A 19,063-nucleotide genomic window follows, 5' to 3' on the forward strand; every position below is an offset into this window, starting at 1 on the left:
GAAATTGTGCCACTGTGTAACAACTGTACTGTAATCATTCATTAACTCCTCAGTAAAGTAAAAAAACAAAACAAAACAAAAAAAACTTGGGTTTGACTCAAAACCTATTAATTAAACACTGGGTGATACTCCAGAAAACAGTGTCTTGGAAGACCCGCCAGTTAATGCTAATGAAAACCAGAACTTACAAACCACTGCCTGTGGGGCTGGTGCGGTGGTGCCCATATGTTACAATGTGCAAGGACCCAGGTTAGAGCCCCCATCCCCACCTGCAGGGGAAAAGCTTTGCAAGTTGTGAAACAGTGTTGCAGGTATTTCTGTCTCTCTCCCTATTTCTGACTATCTCTATTACATAAATAAAGCTAATTTTTAAAAAATGAGGATGGGAGTAGATAGTATAATGGTTATGCAAAGATACCCTATGCCTGAGGCTCTGAAGTATCAGATTTAATCCCACTTACCACCATAAGCCAGAACTGACCAGTGTTCTGGTTAAAACAAAAATTAATGTAAAATTTCCCAGGTGAGTCTTAATATTCCACGACAGTTGAGACCAGTGGTCCAGGGTATATTTTCTCCCTTCACATGTTCCTAAATAGCTTACTAACACTATGTCTGAGCTCCTACAAGAAAGTAAAGAAAGAGCAAGTTGGGGGGGGACTATTTTTCAAAAGAAATGACCTATAAATTGATCACATCCCACTGCATTCTTTTTGCTAAAGCATAGACACAAAACTACACCACACTGCAAAATTCCTCAAAATATTAACATAGTTGCATGTGACTCATAAATCACACTCCTCAGTATCTGCCCAGGAAATATGGAAGATAAGCACACAAAACTTCATGCATAAGTGTCTAAGTTATCACTATTTATAATAGGCTAATGGTAAAAGCCACATAAACATGTATCCACTGATGAACAAATACATAAAATTTGTTAGACCCACACAATGGAATATAACATGCTCATAAAAAGGAATGAGGCACTACTTGTTGTCTCTACTTTTTCCCTATACTCACTTTTCCTTAACTCACTTTCCACAAGTGTGCCTATTCTGGGCATTTCATAGAAATGGATTCATACAATAGATGACATCTATAACTGGTTCCCTTCACTTAGCATGTGTTCAAGTTTATTCACATTGTTAGTGGGTGACTCATTCCTTGTTTCTTGGCAAAGATCTGAGAATACATGGGAGCAGTGGAATAAAAGATACTGGGATAAGATTGGCACCAGTTGCATTTAGGTGTGTGTGTGTGTGTCTGGTCTGTGTGATTTGTAGTAGGTTACAGGGTATGGCTCCACACCACACCTACCACCAAAGTTCTGTGCCCTCATCCTCCACAATAGTTCTCACAAGGTCTTAGAGACAGTTTGTTTTAGGTTGGTTTTTTTTGTTTGTTTGTTTTGTTTTTTAGGGTCCCATACTCCAGTTCTCTAAATTACACATATGAGTGAAACCATCCAATAGTTGTTTTTCACCTTGTTACTTATTTCACTAAGCATAATCACCTTCAGTTCTGCCTACTCTGTCCCAAAGGTGTGTCACTTTTTTTTTAAATGAGTGATTTAATATTGATTTTCAAATTTATAACATAACAGGTATAGTTCAATGCCACTCCCACCATCAGAGTTCTGTATCCTCATTCCTCCCATTGGAAACCATAGTAGTTCTCCTGAGGTCACAGATATGAATTGCCTATCATTTCTATAACTATATGTCTATTTGCCTTTTATTTTAAGGTATTAATAAACTTTATTCCAGAAAGTGAAAGCACAGTTCTGGAGACACATGAATCATTTAGCCAAATGGTGTGTAGTTAACCAAGCTGTTTTTTTCCCTGAACTTTATTTTTTATTAATTTATTAAAATAAATTTTATTAATTTATTAAACTAAAAATATTGACAAGACCACAGGATAAGAGGGGTACAATTCCCACTACCATAGTTCCTCATCCCCTCCCCTCCCTTGAAAGCTTTCCTGTATTCTTTAACCCTCTGGGAGTATGGACGCAGGATCATTGTGGGATGCAGAAAATGGAAGGTCTGGCTTCTGGAATTGCTTCTCCGCTGACCATGGACCTTGGCAGGTCAATCCATACTCCCAGCCTGTCACTATCTTTCTCTAGTGGGGCAGGACTCTGGAAAGGTGAGGTCCAGGGCACACTGGTGAGGTCCTCTGTCCAGGGAAGTCAGGTTGGCATCATTGTAGCATCTGCAATTTGGTGGCTCAAAAAGCATTAAGATATAAAGCAGAAAAAAATGTTTAATAATCAGGAAACTAAAGGCAAGAATATAGCAGGTGAGTTTTGGGATCTCCATTTTAGAAAAAGCTAGTAGGTCTATTTTAGGTATATTCCAGGGGTTCCATGACTTCACTAATTTTTGCCTGAACACAACAGCTAACATGCAGGTGGACCAAAGGTATTGTCTAGGGAGATGGTGTCAGAGTTGGAAATAGGACTACAAAGCTGGATCAGGGCAGAGAGTAGCTCCCAAATATGGGAAAGATAGATAATTATCATTTTATGGTGTCTTTTTTTTAAGGTCTTTCTACTTGCTTGCTGGTTTTGGTCATTGTAAACTTTTGCACACTTTTGGTTTAAGGTGTATCTTCCCCTAACTTATGAGTACATGAGCACATATATTCTGTCTCATGGGCCCTGGTCTATATCTAAGTTCTGTGGCTTTGTTAGGAGGTGAACCACCCTATATGGGATTGAGGAGTCCTATGAGCTAGGAACAGTTTCACCAGAGTGCCGTAGCTGAAGGGTTGATATTTCCACGCCTGGTGTCGCTGGACAAAATCTGAAGTGAAACATTGAGGTGGTACTGGTTACATGCCCTTTTTTCCCCCCTGTGGTCCTGCCTTCTCTTCCTTTCTAAGTCACACCTACACCTATTGCTACTGACGGACTCACAGGTTACACAGGCTTCTATGCTAAGCATGAGTATATATGGGTCCTAGATTAGATTGATGGGGCAAACTGTTAGTTGTACTTATATATTTTCTTCATGTTTTGGAGCTACTCTCTGCCCTAATCCAGCTTTCTAGTCCTGTTTTCAACTATTACAACATATTCCCAGACAATATTTTTGGCCCACCTCCATGTTAACTATCAAACTCAAGCAAAAATTACAATAGTCATGGGCCTCTAGAAATATACCCAAAATAAACTTCCTAGCTCCTCTCCACCCTAAGACCCCTAATCTCATCTGCTCTATTCCTACTTTTTGATTACTGATTATTGTTTAATATCACCTTTTTAAATGCAGGATAGTATTCTATTCCATGGAGTATATATTCTAAAACATCTTTAACCAGTCATCTGTCAATAGACATTTAGACTGCTTCCAGTCTTCTTCTATGGTGGATAATCCAGTTATGACTGTAGAGATGTCAATATCCCTTTGGTTAAATGTCCGTGTCTACTTTAAGTAAATACCTAAGATTGGTATTGCTGAATCATAAGGTAGCACCTTTTTTTATTATTCTCCATAGTCTTCCAGAGCGGCTAAACCGGTTTGCTCTCATACCAGAAGAATAATAAATTCCCCTCTTTTCCACAGCCACAAATTATATTTAAGTTTGAATTGAGCCATTGCCTTGTCTATTTGGGTCCATTTGGTTTCCTCTTCAAGGGTGCAAAATAGAATGTGAGCTTTTATAACTATATCCATTTTCACTACTGCCCACAAGCATGACCCAGTTTTAAAGCCAGAGGCTCAGTAAGTGTGCTGTATCAAAAGGTCAACTTTTGATCTGCCAGTTGGCCAACAATGCAATGCTAGGTTGATGTTTATTCGTCTTCCTCTCTGCTTATTTCCCTTCAAAAGACTTGCAAGTGAATCTTCCTAGAGACTGGAAAAATGAAGTCTCATTTTGTCATCTAGGAAGGTTTGGGGTCTCCCTTAGTAGAAAAGACTTAATTACAAGATTTTGTTGTTGTTGTTTTTAAGAAAATTATGACAGATACACAAGTGCAAGATGAGAGAGATGGTGGGAAAATAAACATTGGAGCTGGGATAACACTAAGACAACAAAAGGGGTAGGAAGTGGATATATGCCTGCAGGGGGAAACTGAGAAGCGTGGTGAGACACAGAAGGAAGGACACATGAAAAGAGAAAGAAGAAAACAGTATTTGTGGGATGGCATCTGGAGATAGCTCACCCATTAGAGTGCACATTTTACTATGCATGATGGCCTAGGCTAATGCACCTGGAGGGAGCACCATGCAACGTGGAAGCATCAGGGGCAGTAAAGCAGTGCTGTGATATCTCTCCACTTCATCTCTCTGTCTTTCCCTCTGTCTTTCACAGGACACATGCAAAAAGGATAGAAGGGAGGCATTGAGAGAAAGAGAGAGAGAGAAAGAGAGAGAGAGAGAACGAGACCATTCTGAGTGGTGGAATTATGTAGGCATAAGCTCCAGTGAAACTCTGTTGGCCAAAAAGAAAAAAATATATACATATGGAGGGAGGTAACCAGTGATGGCTCTTTCACCTAGTCTAGCCTCTCTTAAGATGTGTCATTACAAAAGAACTGTGGATTATCAGCATTGACTAAAAGTGGTTTGATTTTAAAGAGGACTGTCACACACTCTGTGACAGTCACGATATGTTTCCCTTTAGTAATGAAATGGCACTGAGCTTGAATGTGCATGGCGACTTCTGTTGCTATGTTGGTGGGCAGACTTTTGTCATGACCAATTGCAGGGCAGCTGACCAGGAACCTGTTCCTGTGGGCAGGGAGGAGCAAGTAGAACCTAGGAAATGCCCAGCAGGCAGGGACTCCTTTGGAGGCCGAGTCCTGAACCTTGTCCATCTTGTGGTTTCTAGTGGGAACAATCGCACAACTGCCCCCATGGCCCTGCCCATAGAAGAAGTTCTACAGACCCTCCAGGACTTGATTGCCTATTTCCAGCCCCCAGAGGAGGAGATGCGACACGAAGACAAGCAGAACAAGCTCCGTTCACTCAAAAACAGACAGAATCTTTTCAAGGAAGAGGTGAGTTAAAAAAAAAAAAATGGTTGGGGCCAGGTAGTAGCGCAAGTTAAGCACACATGGAGCAAAGCACAAGAACCAATGTAAGGATCCAAGTTCAAGCCCCTGGCTCCCCACCTGCAGGGGGGGGGGCGGTCCGCTACACAGCAGTGAAGCAAGTCTGCAGGTGTCTGTCTTTCTCTCCTCCTCTCTGTCTTCCCCTCTCTGTCTTCCCCTTCCAGTCTTGATTTCTCTCTGTCCTATCCAAAACCATCAATAATAATAATAATAATAACAATGAAAAATAACAAGGGCAACAGAAAGGGCAAAAATAGTCTCCAGGAGCAATGGATTCATAGTGTAGGCACTGAGACCCAGCAATAAACCTAGAGGCACACACAAATTTTTTTTCTCTACAATTGCAATTCTCTTTGTGTTCAGAGTAAAAATAATCCCTGTGGCTATGATTTAGCTTTGTCTTTATGTGTGCATGTTTTTAGGAATGAACCAGAGAACAAGAGAGAAAGGAAGCACAGAAGAAAAGGATTAATTGGGAGCTAACCTTCCTTGTCAGGCACCCCTGGTCCTGTCAGCATTGTACAACGTCCTGTACAGAAATTGTACAAGGCACACAGACTCATTCCAGTCAGATTGTATTTTAAAGTCTAGGTGCCAAGTGCCTTCAAAATTCATTTTCAGTACATATCAGCCATCCAAGCATAGTAGTGTTGGATGCAATTCTCAGATCTTAGAAGATGTCAACATTAGTTCAGAAATCTGTTTGGATGCAAATGCAAAATGCCCTGTTTCCACCACATGAGAAATTCTGGGAAGCTGGTTTGAGAGATACAGATGAGCTTCCTGGGACGTGATGTAATGGATAAAGTATTAGATGTGCAAGTATGAGGTACCAAGTTCAATCCTTGGCGTTATATGTACTGGCATGATACTGTGACTCTCCCATTGATAAGACTTGGAAATAGATCTTTTATTTAAAAAGGGGAGGGTGCAAAGCTCAGGGACCAGCAGAAGGGGGCAGGTGCCACAAAGTGCAAGGACTGGTACAAGGATGCTGGTTGGAGCCACCTGCAAGGGAGTCGCTTCACAGGCAGTGAAGCAGGTCTGTAGGTGTCTATCTTTCTCACCCCCCCCCTGTTTTCCTTTCCTCTCTCCCATTTTTCTCTGTCCTATCCAACAACAATGATATCAATAATTACAACAAGGGCAACAAGAGGGAATAAGTAAATAAATAAAAATTTAAAGAAGGAATAAAGATACATATTATATTAGTTCTTATACAGAATTTAAGCACCTTTGAGAATGGAGCCTGGATTTGGGGAAAACACTAGCTTTGACTCATGGAACCTTGGCCCTCCTCTTGGCTCTGCCCCTGGTTCTATATTACCTTAGACAAATCCCACTCCCATCTCTGAACTTGGACATGAATATTTGGCACTAGCAAACAAATCTTGGTCCTACTCCTGTGTCCCTCTCCTGGGGCAAGACTTGTAATTTGAACGTTTTTAAAATTGATGCTTGGAATGTAGAGTCTTCCCTGCTCAGTCTTCTGACATAAGAAGCAAACTTTGGCTCAGAAAATATTCAGTGTGCCCGAGAGTGTGCTGAAGCCCATTTTATCATCTCTGTCCTAGTTATTAAAAACAACATGGCACAGCTGTTTTGATTGGAGGCATAGTACCATTAAACTGAAGGAAAAGTAACTTAAATCCTTCACTGGTCTTGCTCCAGGCCCCACCTTTTGTTGTTTGTTTATTTGTTTTTTACCAGTGGGGACTGGGGAAGGGAAGCCAGCATGGTTGTCTTGTACAGCTACCTGGGATTAGGAATTTTGAAAATGTGTTTGTGATTTGAGGGGAAAATAGATAGGCTAGCCAGAGCTGTTTCTGAGTGAGTCAGAACTATTTCACCCCAGCACAGAGCAGGCATTTCTAAGATTTATTCACATGCTGCTCCTTCCTCTGTGTGTCTTTGGATTGAGTTACACACCTGGGGGTGGGAGCAAACCCATCAGAGGACACTGCTGACTCACTCCCCAAATGGAAGCTCTTTAGGTCTCTGAGACACAAAAACGTGTATTTTGTTGTTAGAGAAAAAAGTGAAAACCCAGACCGGCACCACTGAAAGCCTGCTTGCATATTAGCCTCTTTGCCCTTAAAAGGGACTGATGGGGGTTAGGGGGCAGGCAGTAGTTTACCTGGTTAAGCACACACAGTGCCAAGTGCAAGGATCTGGGTTTGAGCCCCCAGCTTCCCACCTGCAGGGAAGACACTTCATGAGTGGTGAAACAGGTCTGCAGGTGTCTGTCTTTCTCTTTCTCTCTTCTACCTCCCACTCATCTCTCAATTTCTCTCTGTCCTATCCAACAAAATGAAAGTATGGCCACCGGGAGCAGTGGATTCATAGCGCCAGCAGAGAGCCTCAGCAATAAGCCTGCAGGCAATAAAAAATTACATAAATAAGATAAAAGGGGAATAATTTGGGAGGGGAGTATCAGAAGGGACCCCACTTTCCTCGGGAGCTTTACTTGTGCCCCCAATCTCCTCCACAGGGAATGCTGGCCCTCGTGTTAAATTGCATCGACCGCTTGAACATTTACAACAGCGTGGCACACTTTGCAGGACTTGCTAGGGAAGAGAGTGGCATGGCCTGGAAAGAAGTCCTGAGCCTCCTGTATAAATTGCTGGGTGAGTACTTTCCAGACGCAGAGCCATCTTGACCTGGGAAAGAGATCTAAAGATGGGCTAGACGGGGTTCCCATTCCCTAAAATGGAGCTCTCTTAGAAACTAAAGCTTTATTCCCTGGAGGCCTTCTGTGAGCTGTTTGATGTTTAACATAGCCATTCATATTGTTGACTGGTACTTTACTGTGCTGTCTTTCCACACTTGATACAGGAAGTCAACCATCAGTGAAAGCAGATGGAGAATAATCTTGTCAGCCCCCTCAACCCCTACCCCCATAAAATACTTGGCACATTCTCTGAATCTTGATTCCTAATGTTTGAAATGAACAGGACACCTGGAGGGGGCAGGGTAGGGAGTGATCCACCTGGCTGAGGGCACACAGTACCGTACGCGAAGACGTTCAAGCTCCCAGTCCCCACCTGCAGTGGGAGGCAGTGACGGAGCACTTCAGGTGTCTCTCTTCTCTCCCTCTCCATTTCCCACACCCCTTTCAAGTTTTCTCTGTCCTATCAGGATAAAAGAAACAGCCCCTAGGAGTGGTGGATTTATTGTGCAGGCACCAAGGCCCAGCAATAACTGTGGTGTGAATAAAAATAAAGTAATTAAATTAAATACACAAGACATCTAGCCCCTATTGCACTAGAAGAAGCTGCTGTACTGTGGTACCTCCTCTGTCTCTCTGTCTGAAACAGGCAGAAGGGTGGAACCCTAGCAATGACAAAAAATAATAAATAACAGGAAAAGAACATGTTCATAGGGCCTTTGAGTTCTAGATTTCTGCAATAAATAGCACATGAGTTTGTAAGATGGTTTATCTATTAAATGCTCTCCTTATCCAGCCCCTTGGCTAGTTAATTGGGATACTGTCCCTCATTTCATTTTGATGGAAAGAGAAAGGCAGGGCCTAGGGACATTCCAACAACCTGGCTTAAGCCCTCACTACACCCACTATTTGAATGCTCCTGCTGGAACTGATGACACCCCCTAGGCCTACACCACCATCCTGAGCCCTGAGGAAGCAGAAGAAGACATTTCTAGCCTGTGCAAGAAGGTGATCCCCTGGTGGTGAGGTGAATTTGCTCAGTAGCACATACTCTCATTGTAGGAAGACCATGGAAAGTTGAACAGGCCAGAGGGGAAGCCCATGTTGGATCTTTACCAAAGAGACACTTGCTGCACTGCTTTAGCATTCATGAAGCTTCCCCCTCTGCAGGTCCTTGCCCATTATAACGTGCACTCAACTGGGTATACCACGACCTGGTCCCTGTGTCTTCCAACTTTAATACTTTGATATGATATGAGTGATATGAGTCAATAATACTTGTAACTACAGTAGTAATAGCTGTTATTTATTAGCACAATGTATCAATAATGTATTAAGAATGGAGTGGGACATCTCCATTCTTAATCCTCAGGGCAACATGTTGAGACAAAGTCACTACTGTTATTCACACTTTCTTGATGGAAAACCACATACTCTGTATTAATAAGTGGTGAAACTATAGTTGCAGCCTAGACCAATTTGTTGAAGCCCCACCTCCCACCCTGAAAACCAGCTGAGTAATCTAAAATGAATTCTCTTTTCTTTCTCTCTCCCTCTCCCTCTCCCTCTCCCTCTCCCTCTCCCTCTCCCTCTCCCTCTCCCTCTTCCTCTCCCTCTCTCTTTTAAGATTTAATTATTAAGGGGAGAGAGCCAGAGCATTTTCTGACACATGCAATGGCAAGGATTGAAACTGGGACCTCATGCTTGAAAGTCCAGTACTTTATTCACTGTTCCTAAACTGAATTCTGACTGTACTAACTATAGAGGAACAAACAGAGGCCCTGAAGAAAACCTGTCTTTGTCCAAATACTTTACAGGCATCTCTATAATTGGTCTTTGAAAACATAAAGTGAGATACACAAGCAGCATGGTACCAGTCAATTTGCCTGAACTGTTCCCCAGTTGTATCTAGAATATTGCTCTGGGCGGGGGGGGAGTGGAGGTCTCTGGCTCTAGTTTGGAAAACTCCAGGAATGACACACACTGTCCATGCCTATTCGCTATGTGATTGTCCAGTGGTTCTCACACATGAGCGGACTGTAGGTCAGCTGGAGGAGGGCTCCTTAGTGCACTGATTGGAGGGTCTCTTCCAGAATCTCTTCCCAGTGATCTGAGGGTCACTGACTAGGAGGAGAGATAAGGTCACAGCAGCCACACTCCTACATTCTCAGGTGTTTTCAGTCCAAGGATCCCACTTTATGGATCACTGTCACATATGGATAGATGCGTTGTAGATGCTTGAGAGTGCCATAATAAGTGTATTACTTGTTAGTTTAATCATTATTTCTAGCTGTGTGCATTTGGAAGCCTTCCTGTAGTACTGAAGAATAAACTTCTTATTTCATAAACTGCTATTTAATCACCAATAAAAATTTGAAAAAAAATTTCCAGATTGAAGAAAGCATTGTAAGAAATTGTGACTTTAAGCCCTAAGCAAGCAGATGCTGTATCCTTGCCTATCCCTACTTGAAGTCATTTTATTAATTTGAGAGTTTCTTGCCTCTTTCTCCCCTACTTCATGAAAGATCAGCTATCATCTTTTCATTGGTATCTCCCCCAGAAGTATACACATGTACATAGCAAATTCTCTCAAAACAATTAGGTGAAAGCCAGACTTTTACTCTTCTAAAGTTAGAGACAATTCCTGTTACTTGCTGTGCAGCTTAAATATTTAACAACTTCCTGCTCTCTTTAGCCTCTCTTGTGCCCCCTGTAGCCCACATGATCAAAAGTGTCCTTGTTTGCAGCTGCTCTCATTCGTGGAAACCGAAGCAACTGTGCTCAATTCTCCAATAATCTGGATTGGCTGATCAGCAAACTGGACAGACTAGAATCTTCCTCAGGTAAGAAAGGTCAATAAACAAACTAAAGAAAAAAGAAATGGAAAATACAAGCTGAAACAGTGACCTAATCTGGTCTATTGCATCAAAGCAAAGGACTCTGGGGCAGGAGGGGAGAGAAGGAGATGAAAATGGCTTTGGAGTCCCAGTGCATAGTAGTGGAAAAGGGCCTACCTTGGGGAGTGAAAGTGTGTAGCAGACACTTATCACAAAGAGACTAGATATCTTACCCATGTATCAACAACTGTGTTGTAAATCATTATTCCCACAGTAATATCATTTGAAGGAGAAAAAAAGCTTTTAAAAAATCACTGGAGGAGGTGGTGGGATTTTTTTTTTAATTATTATTCTGTGAAACAAATATAAAGTAGGATCTTTGAAGATTTGCTTTTTATGCCAGATGGCACACATCCCTCAAATAACAGAAAGAGTCTTGGCAGGGAGGTTCCTCAGTGGGTAAAGCACATTGTCTGCAAGAGGCTACCAGTACCATATAGGGCAGAGCAGTGCTCTGGGGTCTCTAGCTACCTCTTTTATACACATTAAATATATATATTTGACATTAAATATATATATGGCATTTAATGTCATATCTATATATGACAAAAGCAACCCATGGGCTTGCATTGTGACTAGAAGTTTGGACTTAAAGCATTATATTTCAGCATTGCATGTACTGGAATGATGCTCTAGATCTTTCTTTTGTTTTTAAAATAAATTTAAAAAAATTAAAAACTGTCTTTAAAAATGTGTAAGGCTCTAGAAAACACAGGTTCAATCTCCAGCATGGCCACATAGCACTCTGGCTTCTCCCTCTCAATAAAAATAGATAATAGGAGGGTTGCTTTGCCATGTGCACAACCCAGGTTCAAGCCTTGCCCCCACCACATTGAATGAAGTCCCGGTGCTGTCATCTTTCATTCTGTCTGCCTTTCTGTCTAAGTTTCTGTTAATTTAACACTTCTCACCCAGTCTCTCCTTTTCTGGTTCATCTTCCCTTTGGGCCTGTATCTTCAGTCCTTGGCCCTTTAATCAGCCCCCAGGGGTCCTAGTCTCTGCCTGACTGCTATTTGGACTCTTATACGCCAGGTTTCTAAGCCCTATCTGGTTAGAGTCAGGGCTGAAGGAGATAATGGTTCACATTCCCTGAACCATCCTTTTCACTATCTCTAGGGCCCTTCTTGATGTCTCAGACAGAAATGTGTGCCAGAAGAGTGGTTGCTGGTGCTGATTGGTCATGCATGATGCTTTGCGGTTGAGTTGCTTAGAGATGAGTGAATGTCAATGTGGCAGGTGGGGCCTCCGTATGGGGAGTGGGAAGTTCTGATGCTTTTTTCATTGTTAGGAGGTGACAGGATTTTGGACAGAGAAACCAAGGGAAGTGTCCCCAAGTACCATCCAACTACACATCTGTCTCCCCCCAGCCCCTCTTTCCTAAAGTGCCATCCCGATGGGCCAGATTACATTTCAGGATCATTTATGAAAACTTTGGGCAAAGCAGAATCAAGATACATGTTCTCAAAAACTACTGCTCATGCCAGGCAACTTCTTTTTGGGCATTTTTGCATGGCAGTGCCCTTATGCCTTCAGTCTCTACTTAATGCAGAAGTTACCCACCGTGCCAGGAAAGGAGGAGGAAATTGAGATAACCTTTGCTTAGTAAGTTTATAGTCACTTTGCTATACTAGTGAATATAAAATAATAATCTCTAGGCTGGTTCTAAGGATAATTCTGACTAGAGGATCATGCTGAGTATTTTGTGTCTTACTTGAATGAGTTTAGCATTTAGAGTAAACTGGGTATCTACTTTTCCATCAGCTTTTAAATGGAGCGTTACCTGACTTAGGAACTTAAGATGTAAGTAAGTTCCATTTTGCATAGCTTCTCTGTGTTTTGACACAGAAAGATTGTGTCTTTGCTCAGGAAGGAAATGGGTGTTGAATTGAATAAAATTACCTACTTGGAAGGGAAGGAGTGCCAGAGGGCAGATGCCTTAGAAATCTACCATAAAAGACTGCATCTTCCTTCTGGTTGTAAATATTTAATAGACTCAAAGAATGAATGATATTGTTATCTGGAATAGCTGTTTCATTCTCAGGTTGTTTTGTTTTTATTTTTATAATTTTTATTTATAAAATGGAAATATTGACAAGACCATAGGATTAGAGGGGTATAATTCCACACGATTCCCACCATCAGAACTCCATATCCCATCCCCTCCCTTGATAGCTTGACTATTCTTTATCCCTCTGGGAGTATGGACCCAGGAACATTATGGGTTGCAGAAGGTGGAAGATCTGGCTTCTGTAATTGCTTTCCTGAATGTGGGCATTGACAGATCGATCCATACTTGCAGCCTGTCTCTCTCTTTCCCTAGTGGGGCAGGACTCTAGGGAAGCGGGGCTCTAGAATACATTGGTGGGGTCATCTGCCCAGGGAAGTCAGGTTGGTATCATGGTAGCATCTGGAACCTGGTGGCTGAAAAAGAGTTAAGATATAAAGCAGAACAGATGGTTGACTGATCATGAACCTAAGGGCAAGAATATTGCAGATGAAGGCTTGGGGTCTCTGTTCAGGTTTTTAAGTCATGACCCTTTCTGCAGGTTAGTGTTTAAATGATTATTGTGGCATTGATGTAGGTATCTTGGAAGTCTTGCACTGCATCCTGACTGAAAGCCCAGAAGCCTTAAATCTGATCGCAGAGGGCCATATCAAGTCCATCATCTCCCTACTGGATAAGCATGGGCGGAATCACAAGGTGAGTGAGCATGGAGAGGAAAATCCAAACAGTGGTGGACCTGACCCAACTCTTCCAAATGCTCTGCTGTTTCCTAGTTATTGCATGTTATTAAGAAGCAAGTTACCTTTAATTTTAAAAACAAAAACCTTGGGGAAATGAGGTTCTGAAAGATTCTACCTTGCCTAAAGTGTACTCCAAGCCAGAAAGTTACATGAGGTCTGAAATGGTCTCCTTCAGTTTTCCCTGCCCCTGCTCAACGTCAATAGTCCTTAACTCATAGTTGATTTGATTATTCTCTCTGCTCAACTTGGTCCAAGGCTAACTACAAAAAAGTGAGTGCTAATGTAGAATCTAGACTATTTGAGATAAAATAGTGGCTGTGGAGCTCTATAAGAAAGATAGAGTACTAGGAAATCACTAACCCTGTAGAATGCACAAATCCCTGGGGTCTAGTCCCAGCACCACACGGGAATACCATAGATAGCACCATAGATAGAACCATAGAGTCACATGGCTGGTGAAGCAGTGCTGTGTTGTCTCCCCTCCCCTTCTCTCCCCTTCTCCCTTTCCCTCTCTCCTCTATTTCTCTACCAAAAAAAAATGTGAGGGGGCTGACAGGTGACTCACTTAGTAGCATGCACACTTTACCATATACAAGGACCTAAGTTCAAGTCCCAAGCTACCACACAGGAGCACCTACAGGGAGGAGGGGGGCAGTGCTTCACAAGCAGTACTGCAGTCTCAGTCTCTCTCTCTCTCTCTCTCTCTCTATCTATCTATCTATCTATCTATCTGTCTGTCTCTCTCTCATCCTGTTTCTAAAGGGAAAAAATAGCTACTTGTAACAATGGAGTCATGTAAGCATAAGCATTAAGCCTCAGTGATAATCCTGGTTGCAAGCAGGCAGGATGATATGAAAGATGGAGTGACATTTTAATCTTTTGGAGGAGGTATAGCAAATGTGTCAGGCCCAGGCAGGCAATACATAAAAAATTAAATGAACAGAAGATACACTTATGTTAGCCTAAGAGTATTATTAAGATCTTATCAATGTGACTTGTTAATAACCGATAGCATATTTGCCATAATGTCACATGAAAATGCAAGTCTCTTATGTACCATATGAATGAGTGACTCAGGATCTCTGTTACTTCCTCTGCAAAATGGAGACAGGGAAAGGCAATGAAATAGCAATCTTTGAATATCTCTTAAAATTCCCACATCTCTATTTTCATAGAATTTATATCTCACAGATGCAGTGATCTCTGTAGAAAGTCTATGAACATATACTTAATCAGCTCCTCAACATCTGCCCCATGGATGAGAGTTGCTGCACTGACTAATGAGTGGGCATGCAGGAGCTCCAAGGCTGAGTGTGTGTATTTTGAAAGCAGGTGGTGTGATTGGACATGAGGGACAGGAGCTCAGCTCCTGCAGATAGGTGATAACTCAGCATAGCAACTGACCACCCCTGCTAGCCATCATTTGAGGGAGCCTTCAAGACACATCTCAGGGGGTCCTGGAGAACAAGTCTCTGCAGCATTGCTTCAGTGACATACATCATCCTTAGGAAGCAAAAATGCCATAGTCCTGAGTAGCTGTGAAATTGCTTGGCAAAGAATAGAAAGATCTATGTGGGGTCGGTAATTGCTTTCCCAAATGTACTAAATCAAAAGTAAACACATGGCTCCAGTTTCAGACCAGCCTCTCCTTGTCTTAGTGTGTTTCTACCTGCCTAACAAGAATAATAAGGATAACTGATATCTACCCAGGTCACACATAGTCTAGCCCATGAGCTGCAGACAGGAGCCAAGAAGAACCCTTGTAACAGGAAGCACTCTGTGCCATTGCCCCTGCATTTCCTTATGGTTGTCCCACATATAATTTACTTCCCACTTCATGCTAGATTTGTTTTTCAAACAAAACCCTCAGAGAATATAATGGGTGTCACTCAGTGGCAAGTTAGTTACTGATTTGTGTCCATTTCACAGTGGAGAAAACTGCTGAGGTCTACACAGCAGACTTTGCTGGAAATTAGTACCTGGTCTCATGTGCAACCTGAGTGTTTCAAACCTTAGATCTGAGGCAATGTTTGAGAAATTTTGGCATTGTCATCAGACTTTAAGCGTGATCCTAGTGCAAATGCCTCCTCAAAAATAACTCTTTTGAACCAGTGAAACAGCTCCCTTGGATAGTGTGCTGTTTCATGACGTGCACTCCCCAGGTGCAAGTCCAACCCCAACTGTACTGAAGGGAGCTTCAATGCTATGGTCTTTTTCACACTATCTTCTATCTTGAGAGGAAATAAGGGAGGGGAGGATGGATGGGTGAATGGAAGGGAGGGAGGAACACACTTTTGGCAGGCCAGTAAATAGCTCACCCACCCAGTAGAGTACATACTTTACCATGAACAAAGACCTGGGTTCAAGTCCCTGGCCATCACATGGGGACACCTGCAGAAACTCAGCAGTAAATTCTCAACCAGAATATCTATAGTAACTGCAAAGACTGTGCTAAGTGCAGATTAAACTTCCATTGCAGCACTTATCTGTACTTGGCAAAAGGCAAAGTAATGTTTTTCTCTCCAGCCTTTTTTATTTCTCTAGTCCTAAGTTTCTAGGCATGTCTGACCCATTCACTTGTTTTCCATTTAAGCAATAACTCAAAATAGACAGGGTGTTAGAACTGTACAGCGCCTTATAATTCTTCCAGTAGAACAGTAATGACCATGATGTTATATTTGACAAATGCTCAGGCACATGAATTTCCTTCATTTCTCATTTTGATACTTTGACATGGTAGCAGGATTACTTTCCCTTGACCAAGGATGAAACAAGGCTGGAGCTAAAGATACTAAGCAGCATATCCAAGACCACATGACCAAGTAATGACAGGTGTAGATCTCCCAACTCCCAAGTTTCATTTTCTTTCCAGGGATCTCTCAAGCTGTGGTCTGTATGCATAGAGTCAGCAATTCCTGAGAATATGTTTAATGCTGTGTCCACATTTGATGCCCAAAAATTAGAGGGAAAGACTAAGAAAGGGTGGAGCTTCATACCCCCCTTGTCTCTACTCTGCCCCTTGGCCTCTCAGAGAACTGACAACTGACTCTTTCTGACCTCCCTGCCTCCCCCTATTTCTTTTTTAAAAAACCTAAGATAATTCTACCTGTTCAAGACAAATGCTTTTGTCCCATGAAATTCTTTTTTTTTTTTTTCCTCCAGGGTTATCACTGGGGCTTGGTGCTTGCACTATGAATCCTCTGCTCCTGAAGGCCATTTTTTATTGGATAGGAGAGAGAGAAATTGAGAGAGAAAGGAAAGATAGTGAGCCTAATAGCCTCTCCTTGAACCATGTAAGGTTTCACTGTGTTTGTTATGTTCCACACAGCTTCCCCCTGTAGTACAACCACAGGTATATTCCTCTCATAGACATTGAATTCCTTCATTAACAGAGATTGTCTTTCTAATCCTTATAAGTGCCAAGTTCATGCGTTATGCACAGAGGTGTTTAATGCTTGTCTACTGCAGATACAGTAAAGGAGTAAGAGGGATGAGTGAGGAGAGCCAGGATTCACTTGGAGTGGATGGAGCCTCATGTCATACAACGAGTTGCTTGCTGGCAATTTTGAAAAAGAAAAGCAAATAAACAAATAATAGTAATTTTGCTGTACTCATAGCTTTGAGAAAAAGAACAATTATTGACAGTCTTAGCAATGCTCCTTTAATTTTTCCAGGAAGTAGACATTTAACCATTAGGACAAAATAGGCCTTTTTGAAGTGTCTTTAATGGTGAGTATATAAAGGAGAGAAGCCTACTCTGGTGATGAACAACCCCAAATTGAGTGCTGGGAAGAGGCAGGGCACTGTGTGTGTAGTCTTTCAAAGGCTGCTTTCTCCTGTCTGCTGTGGTCCCCCCATTGCCTGAGGCAGAGCTGTACTTACTGTGCTTTGCTCCTGACTGTGGAAAGTAGGTTGGAAAGGGTTCTGAGTGCCTGTGCTTCCGGTAGTTTATTTTTATTTTTTATTTTTTATTAGTGATTTAATAATGATCAACAAGATAACAAGCTTGTGGGAGAAGAGGGATACAGTCCCATACAGTTCCTACCATCAGAGTTCTATATTGCATCCTCTCCATTGTATGCTTCCTTATTCTTTATTTCTCTGGGAGTATGGACCAAAGATCTTGATGGGGCACAGAAGGTTCGGGAGGTCTGGCTTCTGTAATTGCTTCTCTGCTGTAAATGGGCATTGGCAGGTTGATCCATGCCCCCAAGCAGTCTCTACCTTTCCCTGGGGAGGTGGGGTTTCAGAACAGATTGATGAGGTCGTCTGCCCAGAGAGATCAGGTTGGCGTCATCTGAAAAGCATTAAAATATATAGCAGAACAAATTGTTAATAATCAGGAACCTAAAGGTAAGAATATAGCAGGTGAGATTTGGGGTCTTCATGTTGGAAGAAGCTAGGAAGTCTATTTTAGGAAAGTTCTTAATGGACACCATTGCTGCTAGATCTCACTTGAAGTAGGAGACACTTGGGCTTAGTGATCTTTTCTCTTTTCTTTATTTATTTACTTTGGATAGAGAAGGAATAATTGAGAGAAAGGGGGCTATAGGGAGAGAGAAAGACACACCCATAGCACTATTCCGTCACTCATAAAGCTTCTTCCATTGGAGGAGGGGACCAAGGATTTGAATCCAATATCCCTTGCACATTGTAGCATGTGTGGTCTTTTCCCAGTGCACCTTCATCCATCCCTTTAATCTTCCTTAGTTAGGAATGGGTGTACCTGAGAGCTGAGTAGAGCTGCAGGCAAGTCTCTAATGCCTGCAGGTGTGGCCTCTGTTAGAATTGCAAGAGGCTGGGTGGGTAAGAAATGACCTCCAGTGTGAGGTCACTCTGCTCCTTAGAAGAGATTTAGATTCCTTCCTTTCTTTTTCTGTTTGTTGCTTGCTTGCTTCCTTCCTTCCTTCCTTCCTTCCTTTCTTTTTTTTTTTTTTTTTTTTTTTGCCTTCAGATATTTCTGGGGCTCTGTGCCTGCACTATGAACCCACTGCTGCTAAAGGCTACTTTTCCCATTTTGTTGCCCTTGTTGTTGTTATTGTTATTGCTGTCGTTGCTGTTGGATAGGACAGAAAGAAATCGAGAGAGGAGGGGAAGACAGAAGGGGGGGAGAGAAAGATAGACACCTGCAGACCTGCTTATGGCTGGTGAAGTGCCCCCCCAGGTGGGGAGTGGGAGGGGCTTGAACCAACCAGGATCCTTGCAGTGGTCCTTGTGCTTTGCACCATGTGCAATTAACCCACTGAGCTGTTAAGTTGTTACTGACCGAACCCTATCACAAACTGAGGCTGACACAGAAAACTGACAAAGTTGAAATTTTTATTCACACTAGCACATAGAATAGACAGTATTTCAAACTCACACAGACAAAGACACACACGGGGTCTCAGCTGAGAGGTCCACAAGCCTGGAATACCAGAGTAGCTCCTGTCGCTTAGGACTTCGAGCTCTCCAAACTAGGAGTTTTTATAGCACTCCGGGATGTGGGTAGTCACTCATCTAAGGAGGCAGAGGGGCAGAGGGTGTTATACTTTTACCCATCTCTTGTACAAGCAATGGGCACACTCTTACCTAAGTTATACGTTCCAAACTCTATCTTATGGCGCCAATCTATATCTAAGCAGAGCAGGTATTACAGAAGCAAATAGAGCAGGTTAATTTCAAACTTTCAAATTTAAACATGAC

At 42.2% G+C, this 19,063-nt stretch overlaps 1 protein-coding gene across 1 annotated transcript in view; it reads left to right on the forward strand.

Annotated features, from left to right (window-relative positions):
* Nucleotides 1-19,063, forward strand: part of RYR3 (ryanodine receptor 3) — a 691,732-nt gene that overhangs the window by 355,230 nt on the left and 317,439 nt on the right. The window contains exons 13-16 of the mRNA XM_060175180.1: nucleotides 4,846-5,014; nucleotides 7,560-7,695; nucleotides 10,484-10,579; nucleotides 13,216-13,334. Coding sequence (XP_060031163.1) covers nucleotides 4,846-5,014; nucleotides 7,560-7,695; nucleotides 10,484-10,579; nucleotides 13,216-13,334 — 520 coding nt within the window. The remainder of the gene's footprint in view (nucleotides 1-4,845; nucleotides 5,015-7,559; nucleotides 7,696-10,483; nucleotides 10,580-13,215; nucleotides 13,335-19,063) is intronic.

This window comes from Erinaceus europaeus, chromosome 16, assembly GCF_950295315.1.
Source record: "Erinaceus europaeus chromosome 16, mEriEur2.1, whole genome shotgun sequence".
NCBI classification, from domain to species: domain Eukaryota; kingdom Metazoa; phylum Chordata; class Mammalia; order Eulipotyphla; family Erinaceidae; genus Erinaceus; species Erinaceus europaeus.